General features: G+C 42.4%; 2 protein-coding genes and 1 pseudogene across 2 annotated transcripts in view; 2 read left to right on the forward strand and 1 right to left on the reverse strand.

Annotated features, from left to right (window-relative positions):
• Positions 1–389: 389 nt before the first annotated feature.
• C5H4orf46 (chromosome 5 C4orf46 homolog) lies at positions 390–3,836 on the reverse strand. The gene is made up of 2 exons (XM_059922343.1): positions 3,272–3,836; positions 390–1,906 (listed from the first exon to the last, which is right to left on the reverse strand). Exons 1-2 carry the CDS (start codon positions 3,449–3,451, stop codon positions 1,751–1,753), a joined length of 336 nt encoding a protein of 111 aa, XP_059778326.1. The 5' UTR covers positions 3,452–3,836; the 3' UTR covers positions 390–1,750.
• ETFDH (electron transfer flavoprotein dehydrogenase) overlaps positions 3,770–24,783 on the forward strand; it is a 37,501-nt gene continuing 16,487 nt past the window's right edge. Inside the window, exons 1-6 of the mRNA XM_059922340.1 lie at positions 3,770–4,110; positions 18,353–18,493; positions 19,043–19,272; positions 21,275–21,356; positions 21,796–21,914; positions 24,161–24,238. Coding sequence (XP_059778323.1) covers positions 4,077–4,110; positions 18,353–18,493; positions 19,043–19,272; positions 21,275–21,356; positions 21,796–21,914; positions 24,161–24,238 — 684 coding nt within the window. The 5' untranslated portion in view covers positions 3,770–4,076. The remainder of the gene's footprint in view (positions 4,111–18,352; positions 18,494–19,042; positions 19,273–21,274; positions 21,357–21,795; positions 21,915–24,160; positions 24,239–24,783) is intronic.
• Positions 13,144–15,604, forward strand: LOC132366311 (protein Hikeshi-like; annotated as a pseudogene).

A 24,783-nucleotide genomic window follows, 5' to 3' on the forward strand; every position in this document is an offset into this window, starting at 1 on the left:
AAATAGTACAGTTTTTTTTTAAACTGAAGTATAGTTGATTTACAGTATCATATTAGTTTCAGGACAGTACTTTGTAGTGTTTTGAAAACATGCATACGTATTAAAAATACAAGAACGCAAACTAGAATATGCATCACCTCTAGGACAGTGGTTATCTCTGGGGAGACAAGAAGGGGATGGGATCAAAGAGGTAACAAAACAAGCTTCAAATGCATCTAACATTTACATACACGTATAGCTCTGAAGAAAACATACCAAATGCTAACATTCATTAAATCCGCGTGGTGAGAATACATGGGTGCTCTTTAAATCATTCACCTTTCCTGTTAGGTTTGAAATATTTCAGTAAAAAGTTTTAAAATAATGAACCCAAAGAAATGGAAATAACATTTGGTTTGAACAAAAGTTTATTTTTGTACATTTTAAAAATTGCAATTTTCATGACACATAAAAAGTTTTCTAATATCAAAATAAGCATCTCTTTGGTATAGGAACACACCATATGTGTTATCCTTAGCTTAAAAAAATTAATCAAGAACCATGACCTAATATGCTAAACAAAACTATCCTTTGCCCATCCATGTGTCCCCTTTCACAGGCCTACTGTGGGGCTTGGGAATATAGTTCTGCACATACCTCCTTACCTACAAAGAAGTAAGATACTGTATCAGAGGCGTCCAGAAGTTACACAGCAAGAGAATTAGTTGGTTCAATCACTGACATATACGACACAAACCCACCAAAAAAGAGAAAGAGAGAGAGAGGCAGCGCAACATAAGATACGGGACAAGTAAAATAGAACACCGTCATGAAGATCAAATAATAGGAAAATAATTACATCATTTAAATTTGATGCATTTTTAAAAAGTAACTTGTTTAGAATTATTATATTTAGAATTTAGAATTATCACTTGCCAAGCTCCAAAAGTAATAATACAGAGCGACAATTTTGATAAGGCACTTCAAAGAGAGCAAACATATAACAACATCAAATATGAGAAATATCCATAAAAGCAGTTTACCTTAGAAAAAAAAAATAGGCATTCTTTCAAGACAGGTTTCAGTAAAAGCTTTTTTGGAAAGCATGATAGAAGGGTGAAAAATATTTATCATATATTTTAAAAAGCTGACACCAGTTAAAGTTCAAAATCCTCTTTAAAAAAAAAAAACATTTTCCTTCAAGTCAATGAGGTTCTGACTCAAATATTTTTTCGAGAAACAATTATAATCTTCATGCTAAAAACAGGAAGAAAAAACAGCTTTAAATTACGTTGTCAACTCTTATTCATCAAACATTTAGTGATTGTTGTGTAACAGACTTCTAGCTGCTGGAAATATAGAAGTAATAAGACACAATCGTTGGTTCTAGGGAACTTAGCTTAATGGAGCTGAATCTAACATTGGTCCATATAATAAAGCTCGACTTCAAACTCTGCCGTTTTTGGTATCTTCTTGCAAACTGAAGAGAATAATGGTCCACCTAGTTTGCTACTGGTAGCACTGTGGCATTATTAATATTATCTACTGATTAAATTAACTTTCATAGAAGAGTCTTTGAAAGTTTAGAGAACAGAAAGTGTTTAAAGATAAACGGGCCAACATCAAAAATAACATCATATTCTGTTTTCACAAAATGAAGAAAACCAAGAAAAATTTCATCTTCTGTATACAGAACTGCTGGTGATTATCCTATCCACACGGTACATGTGCAAACATCATAAATGAGGTGGTAGGGATTATTAGAGTCAAATCAGTTGTCAGGCTTCAAGGAATCATAGCCTTCTTTCAAGAGGTCCCGCCATGTTTTAAGGAAACGTGCATTTTCTGTACATTTGAAGGCAAGCTCTTCCACTTGAGCTGATACTGCAGATGCAGCTTCAAGAAGTTTGGTTAATGAAAATGCTGCCTGAAATTTAAAAAAAAAAAAAAGTCAAACAATAGAAAAAAATTTTTTTTTAATTCTCTCCGCATCTTATAAACCAACCTGAAAATAACTTAGAACCTCGAATCCAATGCCCAAGTTATTTTCTTTAAAAGTAAAAAAATCTACAAACTAAAACATCAGCTCTTTCGTGGAACCTAAGAAATTTTCTTTCTTTCTTTTTTTTTTTTAAATTTAGTTGCTTCTTTGCTTGCATCGGGTCTTAGCTGCAGCAGGCAGGCTCGTCCTTGGGGCACGCGGGCTCACTAGCTGCCAGGCGCCGGCTCTACAGCGCGTGGCTCAGATGCCCAGGTGGCACGCGGGATCTTAGTCCCCCGACCAGGGCTCGGGCCCGCCTCCGCTGCGCTGCAAGGCGGATTCTTAACCACTGGACCACCCGGGAAGTCCCAGAAGTTCTTCTATATGAAGTAAACTTTGAGGAAGTATGTCTGCGAGAAAGATAATCCATGACGGATGAGACAGGAGCAGTCAGCATTTTTTTCGTTGAAAATACACTAGAGTCTCATTTAGCTCAACAAGACGACTTGGGCCCCTTGACACCAAGTACCAGAAGTACCTGAAGGTCTTCTTATGACACAGCTCTTACTGATACGTGGGTACCAAGGGCCGTGCTCCACTGTCTTCACCTGTGAACGCGGCAGACCGTGAAAACGCGCAGACCGAAGAACAGACCCTCACGTTACACACCCGCACTGCATTCTACGCGCTCACTTGGAACCAGCCTGCTCAGCAGAGACAGAAACTGCGGCAGCACTCTCGCCATCTTCTAGAACAACAAATACCCACTGAGCAACGAGACATTAACGGAGTTCACTCCGCAGTTTGCGGTCTGCACGGGAGGCTCCCCCAGTTAAGACACACCCTACACTTGACCCTAAATCCTGAAACCGGGACCGCTCGGGGAGGCGGGGTCTGGAAACTGGAGGTTCAGCAGAAGCCGACCACACCCGGCATCCCGGCAGACAGCCCGGGGAGGGGTCTCTGCCCCGTTAGTGGAAGCCGTCTGGACCCCCGGGAGGGGAGTGACCCGTCCTGACTGGATCCGCCCGGACAGATAATCGCCTTGTCAGCGGGCTCTGGGCAGGCGGCCCACCGGGACGGGGGCGCCTTAAGTCCCGGCAGAGGATCACGGCCTGGCCCTCGGCCCCGCAGACGAGGTGGGGCGGGCGATGCGAACTGCGCGGTTTCGGGTTACAGCGCCGGACGGGAACCCGGCGGCCGGGCACGAAGAACCCCCGGCGCGGGCGCGGCGCGGGAGGAGTGCGCGGGACTCCCGACGCGGATCCTGAACACGGGCGGGACCGGCCCGGACCCGCCGGCCGCACTCACGTCTCCGATCTGCAGCTCCACCTCCTCCAGCGGGTCCACCGGCCGGCCGCTGTTCCTGTTCGGAACCGGACGGCCCAAACCCCCCGGGGTGCCGGGGGAAGATGCTGAAGACGCGTCTGAAGACGAGGGAGAGGAGGGCGGCGGCTGCGGGGAAAGCCGCAGCTCCTCCGGGTCCGCCATGGAGCGGGCTGGGCGGTGGGACGGCACCTCGGCGGCCGAACCGATACCAACCGACTTTCAACCGCTCGCGCCTAAAGCCCAGCGGGCCCGCCTCCTCGCCGCTCTCGGCCCTGGGCCGCGAAGCCCTGTCACTTTCTCGGGACAGCCAATCAGGTGCCAGTGAGTGCGCCTCGGGCGGCTCTACGCTACGCCCCCGGAGCAGAAGACGACACCTCCCAGGGTGCCGTGCGCGCCGCTCCGCCCCACCTTCTTGGCACTGCGCGCGCGAAGCACCCTGGGATTGGTGGTCTCGGCCCGCCAGAGCTCCGGCGGCCTCCGCGCGCCCGGGTGACAGGCCGCGCCGCCTGCAGCCGCGGGCGGCGCCGGGACTTGGGGTCTCTTCCCTTGCCCCCTCAGTCCGTGACCCGGAAGCGCTGCTTTCGTCGCGTCTCGCGCGGCGTCAGTGCACAGCAAGAGAGAGGCGGGAGCGCCGTGAAGGCGGAGCGGTCGCTGAGGAGGAGGGGGGCGGAGACTCCGGGCGTGCAGGCGGGCGATGGCGCCCCCCGCGGCCTAGAGGTCCCGCGCCCGGGCGAGCTGAGCCCGAGCTCCTCCCGCGGCGTCCGCCAGCGTACCGGCTGCAGTAAACATGCAGGTGCCGCTGGCCAGGCTGGCCTGCCCGGGTGAGCGGGGTCTGCGCGCGCGGGTGAGGGGAGCGAGGTCGCGGGGCAGCCCGGGCCCGCGTCGTTGGGTGGAACCAAGGCGGAGGGCGCGCGGTCAGCGCCCGGCGGACCCTGGGTTCCCCCCTGGCTTCCGCTCCGGCTCCCTCTCGGGCTCGTCCAGCTGCAGAGTTGACAACTAACTAGGCCAGAGGTCACGGGCGCAGGAAACTTGTCAGCACGGCGCGGAATCTCCCCGAGCGCCGGTGCTGAGCCCCCTGTAGAAGCCCAGGCGTTGTCTGTCGCCGAGTTGGGAATGGGTAAACTAACATTTGCACAGCTTTTCCCCTTGGTCTTCAGCTGGCTGGCGTCTTGGCAGCCGTCCTACTCCTTTCTTAAGAGTTTGAACCGTTCTGCCACCAGCATTAACTTTCAAATGCTGCCCAAGTGGATCAGAGTGGATCTGGGGCCAGGAATTTTTCTGCGTTGCCTGAAATTAACTCTAGGGCTTGTCGTCTCGTGGTTGCCCCTAGAACCGTCAGGATGACTTGGTAAAATACCTCTTTACCCGCCCCCTCTTTCACGTAAGAAAAAAAAAAGTAGAATGATGCAGCGGGATGGGTTTGGTTTTGTTTTGTTTTACTTAAGAACAAAAGAACGTTTAAAAAGTCAAAAAAAAAAAAAGTTTACTCCAGGATATTGAATTTTCCCACAACGGACTTAGTTTTTATCTTTAGTTTCTTTAAATTAATTTGTGGTTATGGAATAAACAGGTGTACTTATTGCAAAGTCAACGAATTTCATGAAAGAATTTTGTCAAATTCGGCCATCGTGGATTAAATAGTTAGGATTTCATTTAAAGTTTCTATACCTCGTGCGTGTATTACTACACCTAACGGGTAAGTATTGTTGACTGAAAAAAAAAAAAAAAGCACAACCTAAAGGTTGCGAATTATGTTTTATTCGCAGACACACTGAGCACTTAAGCCCAGGAGACAGCCTCTTCAGACAGCTCTGAGGGACTGTTGTGAAGAGGTCAGGGAGAAGCCAAGATGCAGAGGCATTTTTGCAAAAACAAACAAAAACAAAAACAAAAAGCCAGGTAGTTGGGACATCAAAAGATTACTGCTCAGTAGTGAAAACCAGATATCTCAAGTGAATGAATCTAGCATTTTGCCAGGTATGGGAAGATGCAAGAGTCTGGGCTCGTTGAACTCCTTCCTTTGATGTGCACCTCAGCTATCTGGGGCCAGTGTCCTGCTTCTCTCCATCCTGAATCCCCCCAGGGTGCACAGCTGGGGCAGCTGCAGTGGCTGAGGGCTCGATGGCTCCAACATCCTTTGTTTACTGAGATGGGAGGCGATACTCTTTGTCCACAGTGCCTCCTCTTAGTCATAAATTTGACCAATGTTCGGGAGTCATTTCATGACCAGTTTTTGTCCCATGGCGCTAGGAGGGCTCCTTCCTAGATCAGGCGAAGATTCTGTTGATAGGCCACCCAATGTGTTATTTGGGGGATCGGGCCCTGTTGGTAATCTAAGATTTTCTGCAACGCCTGTCTTACTAGTTTATGACGATCCAGGAGCTGTTTTCCCTTGTTACTTCTTCCCATATCTAAAGTTGCACTGTTACAATTATTCTAGAGTTATGTATGTGATCAACTGTCTTAAGACATCATTGATTTTGTTGGAGGCCTGGTTACACATTGGGTAATGCGAGAGAAAGCAATCTTATAAGATAGACAGGATATAAGTAACACAGCTAATAACATTAATAAGGTCACAGTGCAGCAGAGAGAGGGACAAGTCATAAGTAATTTGAAACTAACAAGAGAGCAAATTAAAACAGTGATTAGTATAACTAGTTGTAATCTGGTCGAAATAAGCCATCAAGTCCACAAGGGAGCCAGCTGGAGAAGCCAAATTCTGGAGGGATCAGGTAGAGAGAGAAAGAAATGTTTCATCTTCGTTTACAAAGGTATACTTAATCAACCTGTGGGTAAGTGTAAGAGGAAATGTTTTCCAGCTCAGTGGTATTATCTAAAAGTTGTCAGAAACTTGTATTTGTCAAATAGTCCTTTTTGTAAATCTTCTTGAAGCTCTTCATTATATAAAAGCATCAGAGTAAAATAATGATTGTCTAAAACCGACAAAAGACTTAATATGGTATGGTTAAAGATCTGATTACAATGCAATTGACAAAAAACTTGGATATTTCTGTGACAAACAACATTTTAAGATAATAACTAGAATTATGACTGATAGCATTATACCAGGACATATCAGACTTTTAGGAATTCTTTACAAATTTTGGAATATCTATATGAATGACATCTAACCTTAGAAGGTATTATCACCACTTATTTGACAGCGTTTCCCATGTAAGTTAACGTAAATAAACTTAGTTTAAAATCTCTCTTCGAGATATCTCAGGATTCCTTTGAAGCATCTCAGAGTTAGCTGGAGGTCAAAAGAACTTTAGTTAGAATTTTCCATTTGGGAAGTTTGTCAAAAGTATCAAAAAGGTTTCAAAACACTTGGTCAAATAGGATCATAGGTCACTGTGAAACAACACTTATTCACTTAATGAAAGTGACAAAATACTTCAAAAGCAAAAACAGATCACTTAGAGGCACGGAAACTCAATCTCTTACCAAAAGCAGTGAAAACTTTGTTCTCTTAACAGAGAGAGGAACCAAGTCCAGTCCTACACCAGCCTACTTTTAATAACAAAATCCATTTACCTAATTAAATTTAATCTAATCCCAGCCTGACTATGTCCAGAACTCCTTTTCAGGGCTCCCTTTCTGCAAACCTTCCACAACTTTCTGTGTTCATATTAGTTTGTTCCTTAATTTTTTTTATCCAGAAGTAAATGTCTCTAGGACAAAATCACCCTTCTTTTTCCAACAAATTCATTTCTATTCTTCATATCTTCTTTTGCTGAGAACATACATCCTACTTTCCTAGCACACTGAATTGTTTCCCTTAATATTTTTAGTAGCTTTGATTACATATTAGTTTCAACCCTTGAAAACCTTAATCTTTAGCAAAAATTGAAAAGGAGCAAGTGATTGTGAACTGTTTGTTCACAAACAGCATCTCCTGATTAGAATATTCTGTAACCTCTAGAAACATACATCTTTCTCATAGCATCATTTCTTTCCTCAGTGTGGAACAAGGCATGTGTCCAATAAACCCGACATCTTTAGTTTCCCTCTCGTAAGGAGACAAAAGTAGGTAGATTTAGACCTCTTTAGCAATTACGTTCCAGTATTTTATCTTATTTGAAATAATCTGGATATTCAATAAATTCCCATCATTTAACTTGTCAAAACTCAAATTACCAAAAATCTGAAGAAACTATTTTAAGATAGACATACCCAAAACATAATTATTCCTGGAGTTCACCTGAAAACTCTTATCTCATTTACCTTTATTTTGTAACTTATGAAAATCATACTATTTAATTTTTTTTCTTGTTGACAAACTCTGTTACAAATAACATGAACTTATGACCTTCAGTAAACCTAGGTACAATAAAAGTAAGACAGGTCTGTACTGATTAAACCAACAAGCTTAAGATAGCTTTAATATCAGATATTAATTTAATATTGAATATTTCCTAGATCATGTGAACCCAAAATTCACTCTGGCCAGTTTCTTTTATATTTAGAAATATTTACTTTGTAAGTGCTTATTTTAAGTCAATTAAATAGAGCACTTTTATAAGTTTAATTTTGATAATATTTTCCAGAGTTTGAGACATCTCATATGTAATGTACACCCAGACATACAAACAGACAAAACTAGAGATAGCATAGCTTCACTCTAAAAGCTTAGTTATGAATCAGGTATTACCGTATAAACTCACTAGTTTATAAGTAACAGTTGGAATAAGTTAAATTTGTTTGCTCAGATGACCAAGGCTTCACTATTTGTGGAAAAGACTTAAGATTTGTATTTGTCCTTGATAAACCCTTAAGGAGGCTCTGAATTAGATTTTGATTGAGGAAACTTTTCCAACAGTTTGAGTTTAAAAAGGCCTTTTCCCCCCTTTTTTCCCCTTGGTTTCAGGTTTTACCTGTTTGAGCTAATTAGGCTCAGTCTCGGGTCTTTGTGGGCTGTATTTACATTTCTGATTTGTAGAGATTTGAAAGATAATCTGCTCCTAATTCTCCAAAGAACTGATCTGCCACCTAAATGATATTAACAGATTGATTTGCCCAACTATGCTTACTTTATTTGCTTTTGTATCAGAGAGAAGATTTCCAACTAAACTGAAAATCAAGAGTTCCATGTTCTACAACTTTAGGATTTAATTTATCATGACTTCAAAAGCTTGCATAAGGCATTAACAACGGCCCTCTTTTTGAGTGCACAGGGTAGACCCAGAGCAAAATGTCTTATTATTATTTTTATTGACCCTGAATATTAGTTCCCAGTTATTACTTTATATTGTATGGGCTCAGGTAACCCTGTTGGTTTCCTTTCATATGTTTAATATTTCATGAGGGCCAGATTCATATGCCCTGTCTTATAATACCAAGTAGAGGAAGCCCAGTGAAACATGTCTATACCACAATATAATTCAGCAAAAGAGATGTAAACATCTTATATAAAGCCTATTTAAATGTACCAATTTTTATAAACTTTCATCTCAATTCTGTCAACTTTTATACCTTTAACTTTGGTTCCCATTAGGACCCAATCAACAAGCTTTGGTCATACAAGGAGTCCTAGAAGCTTTCTTTCATTCTCCAACCATTTTATCTATTTTGTTTAAAAGGCTCTGGGGTCCCTAGTGAGGGGTTGAACCAAGGGACTCAGCCCCTTTTGTCAGTCTTTTCACTTGATTTGTTGGCCTGTTGCCCCAAGTAACTGTTGGTCAGGTATCTAAATGTAATTTTCTTCCAGCCTTTTAAATATATATGTTTTTTAAACTGGGTAGAGTGGACTTGTTTGGGGCCCTTTAATGTTGGGAACCAATAGGGGGTCCCTTTGGCTCATCATCCTTAGGTAGTGTTCCATCAAAACCTTTTAATCCCACTAACATCCATTTTATTTATCCCATTTATTAATAACCATCTGTAGATTTCTTTATTTGGGGGGTTCCAGTCTCTAAAATTTCCACCTTGTCAGGAAGAAGTCTCTAGACTTTTCCCTTCGGTTTTTTTTTAACTTCCATGTTAAACTAGTTTACATTAATTAGCCTAATGCTTTTATTAGCATCTGTAAGACCCATTGAGGGGAAGCAGAGACCACAAATAAGTCTTCCCAAACTGTTTTTTTCTTTGTTTGTTTTAAAGGAGTTCTTAGGTTAATCATTATATATGTCTTTTTCCACCTTCTAATTTGTTTTTTTTCATGGGTACCAATGAAACAGCTGCTCACTATGAGAGCGCTCTAAAATTTTACCAGTTTAGAAATATCTCCAGTTTACAGGATCCATCATCTGGCCCTTAATGAGGTATATCTTAATAGTGACTCAAACCAATAAAATGCAAGAGGCTTCCCAATAAGAGAGCATGGAGGGTGCCGCCTAAACAAGATCCAGAAGGTTTACTCCCAAAAATAGTCTAAGAAAGTAAAGGCCTTCATTGAACAGGCTGACACGATGAAGGTTAAGATGGCAAAAAAAGTCCCTGGGAGTTGGCACAGACAGAAGACTGCTCGGAATCCCAGTCTGTTCGATTGGCTGACAGGTGTACACCGTTATGTTACCTTCCGGATGGCAGAGACCAAGTTTAAAAGCACACACAACACGGAAGATCAGGTAGAACATTTACATCTCAAAGACACAGGAAGGGAAATGCAAGTTCCCCCTAGAAGGACTTTTGTTACTTTAAGGTCAGAATTCTGAAAAGGTGTTTTAACAAGCCGGTTTTCCCTAACTTACCTGCGGGCACAATAAAAAAGCCCCATCTTTGTCATTTTCGAGGCGAGATTTCCTTTAATTCCCAATTAAGTAAGTACTTGTAAGTATAAGGTTTGTACGCACATAAACCTGGCTGGAGTCTTAGTTGGAGGCAAAGATATTAGGCCAGCCTCCCACCTCATCACCCAGTCCGGAGCCCCCACGGTCTTTCAGCCAGGCCCCCCACCCCCAGTATCTTTCAGCTTGGGAGCCAGGTGCCTGTTACACACCGCCACATAAAACTGGATCATCAACCAATAATCTGGAGCTCTGAGAACCAGGGGGCACTCACCCAGATTCGTCTGGAGTCTCTCAGGAGGTGGGTGGACAGAAGAGGCCTCTGCTGGTACCAAGGCTCCCGTTCCTCAGAGAGTTCAGGTGAAGGAGAGAAGTCAGCTCTAGGTCCCTTAGTGGTTGCCAGACTGTCAGCTGGGGGATAGAAGAGCACAACGTAAAAGTTGAGAATTATGTTTTATTCAACAGACATTCTGAGGACTACAGCCCGGGAGACATCCCCTGAGACAGCTCTGAGGGACGGCTCCAGAGACATAAGGGAAGAGCCAGGATCTGGAGGGGTTTTTGCAACAATAACAACAACAAACAAAAACAAAAACAAACAGGTAGTTGGAACATCGAAAGATTACTGCTAATTAGGGAAAACTAAAAATCTCAAGTTAATGAATTTAGTGCTTTTCTCTGTATGGGAAGATGCAAGAGTCTGGGCTCATTGAAATTATTCCTTTGATGTGCACCTATACCATCTAGGGCCAGTGTCCTGCTTTTCTCTATCCTGAACCCCCTCAGGGTGCTCTGGGGGGCAGCTGCAGTGGCTGAGGGCTTCATGGCTTCAACATCCTTTGTTTACTGAGATGACAGGCGACTTTCTTTGTCCACAGTTTGCTTTATGTTTTTTGGAATATCAAAGTAATCGGACACTATCTGCCCTACTCTTAACTTAGTTGAAATCATTCTTGGGTCAAGTGCTATCCAAATTCCACCCAAATTACCATTTCTATTTCCATTGGGTATTTAAATCATTGCCATTTCATAGCCTGGTGTTAGCACTACTGGCATCAAAGAGATGGACATAGAATTGCCATCTGTGATTTTGTATGGTGATGTTATGAGTTCACTGGACTTTTTGACCTCACTTCTCTACCAGAATTCAGCCAGTGTGTCTAAGTGTTTAAATCTCTAAAGTGAAGTATCAGATATTTTTCAGAAAAGGGGTAAAGGTTGTGACTTTTTTTTTTTAACCCCCCTGGAGGAGGTCAGACTAACCAGTTCCAAGTATTTTCAAGAAAATCATTAGCTGTATAAATAATGGAATTACAATTTTGTCTGATACCAAATCATCAGTTTTCAGAAGCAAATAATAACTTCTATACACTAAACTACAATGCATCATAAAACAAATTTGTTTTTTATAATAAGTAAATACTCTTGAATGATGATAATACTATATTTGGACACTGGAACTGGGCTCTCCTATAATATCTTTATCATTTTTTCAAGATTTAGGATAGATGAAGGGATAACTAGGTTTTAAAAAATTATTCCCAATATTATAGTTTTTATTATGCTATTTTCCAGTAGAGAAAATTAGTTATCTTGACACTTTTTTTTGAGTGATTGTCAAAAACAGATTTTTAGTGTTTAAGAGGCTTTAGGGTTCCGTCGCTTCAAATCTCTTCCCCTCCTGCATTCATCATAATCTTTAATTATTGATTGATGCTAGGTTTTTACTTTTAAAAAAGTCATTTTATTGGAAAGAATGAAACATAAAAATATATCAGTTATGCAGTGGGGTGCTAAAGAATAAAAATAATTAGCCTATGCCAGGCTGACATCTCTCCTTTTAATCAGAAAAGAAAGAAAACAACTTGTTTTCAGGTTCCATTACTTGAGAGATCATTTCAAGTCCAACTGTAGTCTCAGAGTTGACTGGTGTTGGGAGGATTGAGAAGGGGATTGGCTGGGATCATCTGACTTTCTCTTTCTCTGCTGTAAGTGGGGATTGTGGTGCCCCACGTATCTCATAAGGTCATGAAGAGGACGATGTGGTATTAAAATTGAAAATTCCTGTGTGCTCCATATGTCCATGAGAATGCAAATTTTATTATATATTCCAAATCCATGCAAAAGCGTTTGTTGATCTTTACTATTTATTTGTTGTTCCATATTTAGAAATTTGTTCGTATGCAGATAGATGCTTCATTCTATTGATAGGATTGCTCTATAACCCAGGAATTTGTTTTAGGAAATTAACACCAGAGATTTGAAGGTACCTGGATGATAGTTAAAATTGTAATCAGGAAGGTACCTATCCCATTAACAACTGTATATTAGCCACTTGCTTTGTGTAAGACATTCTAGATCCTACACCGTAGTATTTCCAAGGCAGAGATTGACCGTAAACTTCAGAGCTGGTGGAGTGGGGAGAGTTCATAACTTACTGAATTCAAACACAAAGTAGACAGACTCCAGAGCCTATTCACTTAACTGCTGCCTTTTTCTTGTCTTTTTGTTTTGTTTTCAATTAATAAACTTTATTTTATTTAGCAGCTTTAGGTTGAAAGAAAACTTGAGTGGAAAGTACACAGAGTTTCCATATAACTTTCTCCCTTTCTCCGTTAACATCTTGCACTGGTGTGGTACCTTCGTCGCAATTGGGGAGACATTATTATTAAAGTTCATAGTTTACATTAGGGTTCACTCTGTGTGTTGGACAGTCTGTGGGTTTTGACAAATGTGTAATGATGCGTATCCACCATTAATTACATTGTCATACAGAAGAGCCTCGCTGCCCTTCCTCCCTCTTCCTGAACCCCTGATACCCACTGGTCTCTCACTGTCTCCATAGCTGTGCCTTTTCCAGAATGTCCTAGAGTTGGAATCATACAGGATGCAGCCTTTTCAATATGCGTTTCCATTTCCTCCGTGTCTTTTCATTTTTTAGCCCTGAATAATATTGCATTGTATAGATGTACCACAGTCTGTTTATCCATTCGCCTATTGAAGGACATCTCCCAAGTTTTGATCATTATGAATAAAGCTGTTATAAACGTTCATGTGAAGATTTTTTTTAACTCTGGATGTTTTGTTTTATTTTACTGTGATAAGAACACAGCATGAGATATACACTGTTGACAAAATTTTAAATGTACAATGCATTATTGTTGACTAGAGGTAAAGTGTCATTCAGGAGGTCTCTAGAGTTTGTTCATCTTGCTTGACTGTGGTTTTTTGTGTGGATGTTAATTTTCAACTCATTTTGGCAATTGCAGTTGCTGGATCCTATGTTAAGAGTATGTTTAGCTTTGTTAGAAACTGCCAAACTGTCTTCCAAAGTGTGTGTACCATTTTGCGTTCCCACCAGCAGTGAATGAGCGTTCCTGCTACTCCACATCCTCTTAGCGTCTGGTGTTGTCCACGTTCTGGGTTTTGGCCATTCTAATAGGTTGTTAGTGGTATCTCGTTGTTTTAATTTGCGACTCCCAGATGACACAAGATGTTCAGCATCTTTTCCTATGCTTATTTTCCATGTGAATATCTTCTTTGGTGAGGTGTCTGTTCAGATCTTTAGCCTGTCTTTTGAGTTGTTTGTTTTCTTGTTGCGTTGTATGAGTTCTTTGTATATTTTGTATGTCAGCCCTACATCAGCTATGTGTTCTGCAGATATTTTCTTCCAGCCTATAGCTTAGCTGTTCATTCCCTCATGTTGGCCTTTTTATGCTTTTGATTTATGATTCTAGCCTGCCTTTTCACAGAGAATTACACTTAAAAAAAGCACTAACCTGTTTAATAATATCATGAGTCCATCATAAATAAGTACTCTAATAAAGGGAAATATAAAAAGGACTGATAGTCAGTCAATAAATATTTGTACCTATATATAGGCTAACACTGGGATCTAGCATACAAAAAGAAAAAGAAATACTTTAGGAGTATTCTGTCTGCTAGGAAACACAGACAAATAAACAAGACAGTTATGTTTATATCATTTTTTGGTCATATAGATGTATTAAATTTTTAGTTAAGTGATCTTATGATTTTTGAGATTTTTTTGCCACACTTAGAAAAACCTTTCCAAATTCAAGGTTCTTTAAAAAAAATTACAATTGTTTTCCCCATAATCTTTTTTGCGTATGACTGTAAATGTTCTTTTTTAAGCAACAGTTTTATTGAGCTACAAGTCACACACCATACAATCACGTCATCTGAAGGATACGATTCAGTGGTGGTTAGTATATTCACAGAGTTGAGCAACCGTCACCACAGCGTGTCTTAGAACGTTGCCATAATCCCAGAAAGAAACCTCGTACCCATTAACAATCGCTCCCCAGCCCCTCCAGCCCTAGGCGACAACTATCCATCCACTAAGGGACATTCGGGTCGTTTCCACTGTGGGGCTGCTGTGAATAACGTATCTATGAACATGTGCAAGTTTTTGTGCAGACGTATGTTCTCTTTTATCTTAAGTGTATACCTGAGGAAGGAGAGGTCAGAGGTCGTGGGGGCAGGAGGCGTTCCTGCCGCTGGCCTAGTCGCTGTGTAGCAGAGGGGTAGGCACCCTCCGCCACGTTCTGGAAGGTTCTTGGGTTCGACTAGGACAGCAGCGCCAGGGCTTCGGGTCTCTGCTGGCTGAGTGGAGCCGCCACCGTGTTTGGCCGCTTGGTGGCGGGGAGCCTGGTGCAGACAGCTGCACAGCAAGTGGCAGAGGATAAATTTGTTTTTGACCTGCCTGATGATGAAAATATCAACCGTGCTGTGGTTTTTATGCTGGGAACAGCCCCATTTCCTGAGGGCTGGAAGGATCTGTCTACTTTTCCTATCCTGATTCCAATGGAATGCCAGCATGGCAACTCCTAGGATTCGTCACGAATGGGAAACCAAGTGCCGTCTTCAGAATTTCAGGTCTTAAATCTGGAGAAGGAAGCCAGCACCCTTTGGAGCCATGAATATTGTCCGAACTCCGTCTGTGGCTCAGATTGGAAGTTCAGTGGATTTATCGGGCAGTCTGGCTCAGACCTGTGTAGGTGACGCTGCTGTGTCTGCAGTTGACTCGTTCACTCAGTTCACACGGAAGATGTTGGACGGCTTCGACGGTTTCGCTTCGTCATTCGATGTCTCTCAGGCCCAGGTGACACCAAGTCCATCTGAGATGTTCATTCCAACAAATGTGGTTCTGAAATGGTATGAAACTTGCAAAGATGACTAGCACAGAACCCTCTCTTTTGGAAAACATAATTTGAATAAAATAATTTTTAATGGAAAAAAAAAGTGTATACCTGTGACTGAGTTATATGGAAACTGTATGTTTAACGTTCTGAGGAACTGCCAGACTGTTTTCCAAAGTGGCTGCACCATTTTACTCCCCCGCCAGCAGTGTACGAGGGTTCCAATTTCTCCACATCCTTACCAGCACTTGTTATGTCTTATTGATTATAGCCGTCTTAGTGGATATAAAGTGGTATCATGTTGTGGTTTTGATTTGTATTTCTCTGATGGTTAATGATATTGAGCATCTTCTCATGAGCTTATTGGACATTCGTTTATCTCCTTTGGAGAAACATCTATACAGATTCTTTGTGTGTTTTTAATTGGGTTGTTTGTCTTTTTATTATTAGAAATGAGTTCTTTATATATGCCAGATACAAGTCCCTTATCAGATATATGACGTGCAGATACTTTCTCCCCTTCCATGGGTTATCTTTTCCCTTTCTTGTTGGTATCTTTTAAAAATAAAAAGTTATCATTTTTATGAAGGACAGTGTATCTGTTTTCTCTTTTGTTGCTTCTGCTTTTGGTGTCATAGCTAAGAAATCATTGCCTAATCCAAGGTCACAAATATTTACACCCTTTTTTTTTTGAGATAGCACGAGGAGTTCCCATACACCCTTCACCCAGCTTAACTTCATATCTGTAGAACAGTTAGTAAGAAATTAACATTGGTGCAGTACTATTAACTGAACTACAGACTTTATTCAGATTCCTTTTCTGTCCAGGACCAAGTCCAGGGTCCCACATTGCTTCAGCTGTCACGTCTTCTCATATCAAGTCTACTTCAGTGTGGTAATTCTGCTGTCTTTTCTTGTCTCTCATAACCTGGCCACTTGCAGTGTGGACTGGTCAGGCATTTTGTAGGAGGTCCCTCGATCCGAGTCTGTCTGGTGATTTCTTTCGATTAGACTAAGGTTGTGGATTTGGGGGAGGTATAGCACAGAGGTGAGGAGCCCTTCTCGTCACATTACATCATGTGATGCCAGTATGTCTTATTGCTGGTAATGTTAAACTTGATCACTTGGTTAAAGTGTCTGTCATATTTCTCCACTGTAAAGCTAGTATTTGTCTCTGCCACACTCTACTTGTTGGAAGCTAATCCCTAAGTTCAGCCCACACTCAAAAGCAGAGAATCAAATAATTTGTGGATCTATCACCATAATCTTTTTTTAAATTAATTAATTAATTTATTTTTGGCTGCGTTGGGTCTTCATTGCTGTGCACAGGCTTTCTCTAGTTGTGATGAGAAACTCTTCGGGGGCTACTCTTCGTTGTGGTGCGCGGGCTTCTCATTGCTGTGTCTTCTCTTGTTGCGGAGCACGGGCTCTAGGCGCACGGGCTCAGTAGTTGTGGCTCACGGGCTCTAGAGCACAGGCTCAGTAGTTGTGGCTCACGGGCTTAGTTGCTCCGCGGCATGTGGGATTCTCCCAGACCAGGGCTTGAACCCGTGTCCCCTGCATTGGCAGGCAGATTCTTAACCACTGCGCCACCAGGGAAGTCGTCACCATAAACTTTTATACTTTGACTTTTCCTGTTAAAATCATTGATCAAATGGAATTCATTTTCATATAAAGAGAGAGGTATACTTTTTTCCAAATGTTCTACCTGTCTCTGACCATTTAATGAGGAACTGTCTCTTCTTCCTTATTTGAAATGGCGTCTTTATCATATGACAGATCCTTAAGTGTATTCCGTCTATTTCTAAACTCTTTATTCTGTTCCTTTGATTATTCCATCCCTTCTCCCATAACAGACTTTTAATTATTTAAGCTACAAATATAAGTTTTTATATCTTTCAGGGCTATTCCCAAGGGAGGATTCTCTGCCCTTCTTTTATTAAAAGAAGGATCGCCGTGGAGAGGAGTACCAGAGAAGGGAGTGAGAAATTGAAGATACAGGAGTTAGGGGGGTCTTTGACGTAGGAATGTCTCTAAGAAGATGGGGAGGGTTAGCCTCGCCATCCAGGTGGAAGGATTACTCTAAGTGAGGAGAAAAGACATCTCGTTATTATAACCTGAGAGAGTGAACATAGGACGGACACAATACAGATTACATTAGACGTTCTTGCCAGGAATTGAGACAGTTCCCACCTAATTGCTTCTGTCTTTCTGTGAGGTTTGATGTGCTTGGTTTCACGTAAGGGAGGGAGGAGATAGAGGTGAAGGTTTAAGGACGACAGAGGTTTAATGAGCATTCTTGCAGATAAATCTTTGCACACTTCTGTTTATTTCCATAAAATCCTATCTGCTAACTCAGAGAATAGATACATTTTTGAGGCTCTCAGAAGATGCTGCTATATGGCAGGGTCCACTTAATTTAAAAGGAAGCTGACCATAAAATGCAGTTTGCCACCTCGTCCCGGCATAACCATTAGTACTGCCTCTTATTACTTTGAAAGTATCCGGTTTAGGTGATAAATTACATGGTCATCCTATTTATAGATGAAGCTTGACATGAGGTAAATTGAATAAATTAGTTTATTAGATACTTTTAAAATGTTATAATTTGAAAACACTGCTTTCTGAGGAAAAGCCAGCTGAATTCACCTAGGAAAGAGACAATTCACAGCTAACGGCTCTGCAGCGTAGATGTAACCATTCACTGACAGTCCGCAGTGTTGCTGTGTCCAGAAGATATACATGTTTCCAAAGAGAAGGCATCACGTGGACTCATACAATTTCAGGTCAAGGTGGTACCTTAGTGGGGGAGTTCCCTGGCGGTCCAGTGGTGAGGATTCAGCGCTTTCACTGCCGTGACCCTGGGTTCAATCCCTGGTTGGGGAACTGAGGTGCCGCAAGCTGCGTGGCGCGGCCCAAAACAAAAACAAGATGGTACCTTAGTGATCACCTGGTAGCCCTTTACTTTTTTGAATGAGGAGACTGAGATCTATAGCAGTTAAGTGATCTGTTTAAGGTTTTAGGGTAATTAACAGAGAACCAAACAGAAGCCAGATCTGATCCCCAGTCGTAGATTTTTTTTTTTTTTTTTTGCTTTAAAAAAATTTTTTTCAATCTACTCCTGAGAAAAACGAATTAGAAAAATAATACTGTTCATGATTTTTGTACAGCATACCAGTGCTTTCATGCCTTACAAATTAAGAAAAATTATCCACCTCTGTGTGCTGCAAGATGGTCTTCAACTTCTGTGGTACCTCGAATCACTACCCACTATACTGTTCATCCCCGGGATAAGGACAAGCGATGGGAAGGTAAGTAGTCATTTCTGTAAAATTGTTGAGACTTTTCTAGACAGTTTGTATCATTTTGTGGAGGTAAATACTATATTTTTCATGATAGTGTAAAATCATCTAATAATATTTTATAACTTTAGAAAATCTGTTACATATTAATATTTAGATAAGCAAATGCTTGCAAACTTATAATAATAAATCTCAGTAATAAAAGTTGGTTTATGGAAGCTAAAATAAGATACGTCCTCGAACAGAACCTAAGAGAACAATAAACTAAGACAGTAATGGACTTAGTATAATTCTCATGGGAAGCAGAGGGGTTATTTCTATAAATAATGCTCTAAAGGATAGTGGGTACTTGTAACCCAGCCTGTAATTTTATCAGGTAATAGTCATCCCAGAATTGATATGTGGGTTTTTTTGGAGTATAGTTGATTTACAGTGTTGTGTTACTTTCTGCATTACAGCAAAGTGAGCGGAATCTAAAAAAATGGTACAAATGAACTTCTTTGCAAAGCAGAAATGGAGTTACAGATGTTACGTATGTTTAAACCCTCTCCCGTCCAGGGGTGAACATGGAGCGGTTTGCAGACGAGGCAGACGTGGTCGTCGTGGGTGCCGGCCCTGCGGGGCTCTCCGCAGCCGCTCGGCTCAAGCAGCTGGCGGCCCAGCACAAGAAGGACATCCGCGTGTGTCTGGTGGAGAAAGCTGCTCAGATAGGCGCGCACACACTCTCGGGGGCTTGCCTGGACCCACGAGCTTTCCAAGAGCTGTTCCCAGACTGGAAGGAGAAGGGAGTATGAAAAGCAGTTTTTTATACCCAGTCTCGTCTTTATTGCATCTCTGTTTCCAAATGAAAGGAATGTGGAAAACCTTTTCACCCAGTTCTGTCTCTTAGAGGATACTTGTAGATAGGTTTTTAATTTTAAAAGGGCCAAAAAATTTGAATCATATCAAATATAGTTAAAATTTTAAGCTATTAACTCATTTTTATTTAATGCCTTCTGCACATAGTATTTGTGAACTGGATTTATGAGAAGGTATTATCTTGAGAAAATCTTTGAATAAGTAGAAGATCTTTGAATAAATACAGCTTTTTGATTTTGAGGGTATTTCCTAACTTGTTCCATAGGTGTTTATATCATTGTTCTTAATAAAGTGTTCTATAACTTTTCTGGGACATTGCAGTATCTAAAGCCAAGGAGGATAATTTAATCTAATTTTCTAAGGAAATACATTAATAAGACCCCTTATAACGCAAGCAGAAAAGTCACTGGTATGATACACAGAGAATCAAGTGCTAGTTTTACTCCAGTCATCATTTGTATGACCTTGGTTAAAATATTGTACTCTATGCATCTCAGTTTTTTTCTTCTGTAAGATGGGGGGTTTTTTTGTTGTTATTTTATTTATTTTTGGCTGCATTGGGTCTTCATTTTTGCACGCGGGCTTTCTCTAGTTGTGGCGAGCGGGGGCTGCTCTTCGTTCCGGTGCATGGGCTTCTCATTGTGGTGGCTTCTCTTGTTGCAGAGCATGGGCTCTAGGTGCATGGGCTTCAGTAGTTGTGGCTCGTGGGCTCAGCAGTTGTGGCTCGTGGTCTCTAGAGCACAGGCTCAGTAGTTGTGGCTCACGGGCTTAGTTGCTCCGCGGCATGTGGGATCTTCCCGGACCAGGGCTCGAACCCGTGTCCCCTGCATTGGCAGGTGGATTCTTAACCACTGTGCCACCAGGGAAGCCCTGTAAGATGGGTTTTATTACACACCTGTTCAAGGTATTCAGTGTTAGAATATTTAGTATCTGTGAACATACTCTGTAAAGATGGTTGAAAAGCAAAATTCAGCTGAGTAAATTTAAAGATCAAACTGGCTTTATTCAGTGATTCTGGGCAGTATCCCATCTAGCACACAGAAGGAGCTCCAAGGAGCAGCAGAAAAGGAAAGGTTTTTACAGGCAGAAAGGGCGTGGGGCACGGAAGTCATAAGCAGAAGGGTTATTTCAGGGTATTCCCTGGCGGTCCAGTGGTTAGGACTCTACGATTTAAAATAAAATAAGGGGGGGAAAGGGTTAGTTCAGGCACTGTCACCTACCAGGCGGGGCTCCAGGTGGTGCCTCACGGGGACTGGTAGAGAGGCTGACGGGTAAGATTACATTCCTTGGAGAGGCCGGGACTGAATGAGGTTAAGGTCAGGGCTGGGTTTGCTGACGTGGGGCTTGCTTAGCACAGGGACGATGCTCTTCTTTCTACAGCAGTGAGCTCCTTGAAACTAGAAACGCTATAACTTTGCCTAATTAACTTTCTCTCTTCAGTGTTACGTCAAAAATAGGCATCACTGAATTATTACTGACACACTAGCAATTCTAATAGAAGAAGTTTTCACGTCAAAGCCTTATGTGGCCAGGCAGAGCCAGTCCATTCCATACCTGTTAACTGCCTTCATCCGGACGAAAACTAAAACTCTCCTCTTTCCATGGAGCAGGCAGTTACAGCAGGTGCCTGGGCACCTCCCACAGAGTCAGGGAGACAGGAAGACAGCCCCCCTGATGTTCACTTTCAAAGGTGGCTCCAGGGCCCCCAGCAAAGACATTCCTGGGATGCAGACTGGCTTATTTAGGTTTAAAAAGATTCCCGTGCATCTCAAAGAGACAAAGGATTTACAGTGTCAAGTTCTCCAAAGGAAGTGATGGAAGAAACGGGAGGAGGATAGTTCCCTTTCCTTTTTGACACAGTAGTTTATGATTTGTATTTACCTCACAAATATGAACTAAAAAAGTCCTTTTCTCTCCTCCTTTTGTTTCCAGGCTCCACTTAACACTCCTGTAACAGAAGATAGATTTGGAATTTTGACAGAGAAATATAGAATTCCTGTGCCAATTCTCCCAGGTGAGGAATGATAAATACTCATAGACTTACAGAATTCCACAGCTGGAAGGAGCTACATTTCATCGGGTGGAATCCCTTCCTTTTACAGATGAGAAAACTAAGGCTCAGAGACTTGAAGGACTTAACCAAAATTTCACAGCTAGCTTGTGGGGAAGAAAGCAGGCCTAGAGCCCAGTGCTTTTGTCTTCCAGTCTAGAAGAACTGAGATAGTCTTGTAAGGCAACTAGGAATTTTTAGTCTGTAATGTCGTTTTCAATGTAATAACTTGAACTCTAGACCAGAATTGTTAGAAAATAAATTGAAATTATGGCCATAAGATGATGTGTGTGTATTTATGTAGAAATTAGACACTGATTAGAATTTCTAAATTAAGTATTTCTGGTTTTGAGATGTCTTACCCATAAAAAGTCAGACTTGTAAACCAAGCATGTATCTGTAGGTCTCCCAATGAACAATCACGGCAATTACATCGTGCGCCTGGGACACCTGGTGAGCTGGATGGGCGAGCAGGCGGAAGCCCTGGGCGTGGAAGTGTACCCCGGCTACGCGGCTGCGGAGGTTTGTGCAGCCCTGTTCTTAGTGCTTATAGGACGCGGTCTCTGTTTCTGCTGAAAAGCAACCACGATGGGTACAGAGGTAAATAGATGTATATTTTCAAAAAGCCGTAGGATTTTAGGATTGCAAGATCAGAAGAAATCTTAGCAAGATCTCACCCAAGAGCACTTGAAGTCCTTGTCGCCACATCAAGTGACAGTCCAGCTTAGGACTGAACACCTTCAAGGATGGAAAATATCTCCGATGTTTGGTTTGTTGGTGAGACTCTCTTTCTTAAGTTGAGGAGACGTTTATTTACTGTTTTATACCGTGTGGAACAAATCTGTGCCCTCCTCCAGGGAGAACTCTCCAGTTATAACTATGCCCTGCTCTCCTTCCCCACCTTCGCAGGTGGTTTCTCTTCCCAGTTGAATAGTCCCCATTCTTGCAGCCACCACATTACATATTTTGAGTCCCGTCGGTATTCTCCGTGCCCTCCTCTGACCGCATTCCCTTTTTCTTCCCTTTCTAAGTGGCACCCAGAATGTCTGCACTACGTCAAGCCAGCTGTACAGCAGGGCCATTACCCTCTTCATTCTGGAAACTGTTCTTCCAGTAATTTCCTCACAATAACTCTTTTGGCAGCCACATTGGACTGTAGCTTCTCACTGAATATTATTGGGGAAATTATTAAACATAAAATCTCCTGCCAGCCCAGAAAACTCGCCTCTGCATACTATAAACAAGAGTGAAACAGTTCTTTTCTTGCCAAGAGCGCAGTGCGGCTACAGGCCATCTGCTAGGGAGGTCGCCGAGACGGAGAGAAGCCTCACCCTTTCACAGAGCCAGGCAGGTACAGGGCACTGCATGCACGTTAATCGTCTCTATCCAGAGGACACATAAAGCGTCCTGTATCTTTGTGACAAGCGGGAAGCGACAACGCGGAGGCCAGCACGGAGCCCAGACTCTTCCCCCAGAGAGAGGGAGACCGGCCACCATCCTCCTCCATGGTCACACCTCAGACGTGTCCCCGAGTACCCAAGAAACACATTGCTGAGATACAGACCTGGCAGGAGTCTTACTTGGCTTTTAACATGACTCCCATATAGCTAAGAGAGACAGAGAAAGGGTTTACAGTTTTCTAAAGGAAATGCTAAAAAGAATCTGGATGGGAGAGGGAGTTCTCTTGTTTTTGGCACAAGCGAAAATTGAAAAACTTTGTTTTTACCTGTACAGTACATAAACCAAATAAAACACATGGTCCCTGCATTACACTTGCCGCTACTGATTTCTGGTTTCCCAGTTCATGCACATGCATTTGGTTTTGCATTTCTCCCAATTAAACTGTGTTCGACAGGAATCAAAGTCACAAGTAGGTGTTTTGTAGCATCCCTGATTTTCACTTTTTGAGTGTATCTGCACACGTGCCCGCCCGCGTGCGCTCTCTCTCCCTCCGTGTCTCTCTCTGTCTCTCTCTGGTCCCCTGCAGCTCTCCTCTCCTCCCCAGGTTTTGTACACCGAGGCCGTCTTCGGGTCCAGGCCATAGCCACATACTACTGTGGATTTGTTTTCAAGGTGTCACATCCATTGCTGCTGGTTCTTGTTCGGCCTTTCCTCTCCCGTGCTTTCTGCTGAGGTTCTAGTGTACAGTTTGTTCTTTCCTGTCCAAAGAGCATTTTCCTCCGGAGGAAACAGAAACCAAATAAGAGAGAGAATTGTTATTTCTCATCTCCAGCATCATACCTTTGACCAGTTTTCCCTCTTCTTTGTGGTCCAGAAATAAACTTTAATCACCCTTGGGCTGCCTTCAGCCCCTCTCTGTTTTGTCTTGTTGTTTGGTCTTTTGGTTTTGGGGTCTGGGCTCACTGGGGACAGAGGCTTTCCCGACACTGTCCTCAGCTGCCCACCTGACGGTCCAGCCTGTCACAGGCCCTGACCCCAAGTTCTGTGCACATGCCTTTGACCCCTGAACTCGGCAGAGGGCTTCCCACTGCATCTTCCCGGCTCCTTCATTGTCCTCTGGCAGCTCCCCCTGTTCTTCCTCACCAGGTCGGGGCATTTCCTTCATTTCCAGCTGTTTGAGCTGTGTTCTATTCTGTCTAGAAGGGAGTAGCTTAGAAGCATATCGCCTTTTTTGCCGGGACGTTCTTAAGCCTTTGTCTCTATAACCTTGAGAACAAGTTCACCTTCTAAAAATCGAAGGCTGTTTATTGTTTCTTTGCAAGCGATTGTGAAACCCTAGGTGATAACCAAACGTGTTTTCATTCTAGGTCCTTTTTCATGAAGACGGTAGCGTGAAAGGAATTGCCACCAACGACGTAGGGATACAGAAGGATGGTGCACCCAAGGTATGCACGTGAACAGTTCTGCGCTTCGTGAACTGACAGTGAAAGGGAAAGAATCAACTCACGCAATAATTTAGTCTTGCTACAAACTGCACATTAATTAAGTGCATGTTAGAACATTAGTTATTAACGTGGAATTTTTCTCATTGTTAAAAAATAGAGAAACATCTTTGAACTAACCATAATTTAGGCAAGTAGATATAACATGTTTAACAATAATTTTCTTAAAAGATAAAAACATGACATACAAATATAAAACAAACATAGGTCAAAGATTTTATTTCACTCATTAATTAATGAGGGAATCAGTAAGATGTTACAACCAGTTCAAGGAGAATCAAAAACCATGGGGCTTCCCTGGTGGCGCAGTGGTTGAGAATCCGCCTGCCAATGCAGGGGACACGGATTCGTGCCCTGGTCTGGGAAGATCCCACATGCCGCGGAGCAACTGGGCCTGTGAGCCACAACTACTGAGCCTTCGCGTCTGGAGCCTGTGCTCCGCAACAAGGGAGGCTGCGATAGTGAGAGGTCCGCTCGCCGTAACTAGA

Source organism: Balaenoptera ricei, chromosome 5 (genome assembly GCF_028023285.1).
Source record: "Balaenoptera ricei isolate mBalRic1 chromosome 5, mBalRic1.hap2, whole genome shotgun sequence".
NCBI classification, from domain to species: domain Eukaryota; kingdom Metazoa; phylum Chordata; class Mammalia; order Artiodactyla; family Balaenopteridae; genus Balaenoptera; species Balaenoptera ricei.

Coding starts and splice junctions, on each gene's coding strand:
- C5H4orf46 (XM_059922343.1), bottom strand. CDS start 3,451: ATGGCGGACCCGGAGGAGCTGCGGCTTTCCCCGCAGCCGCCGCCCTCC. Junction 1,907..3,271: donor TGGAGCTGCAGATCGGAGAC/GTGAGTGCGGCC, acceptor TTTAAATTTCAG/GCAGCATTTTCATTAACCAA.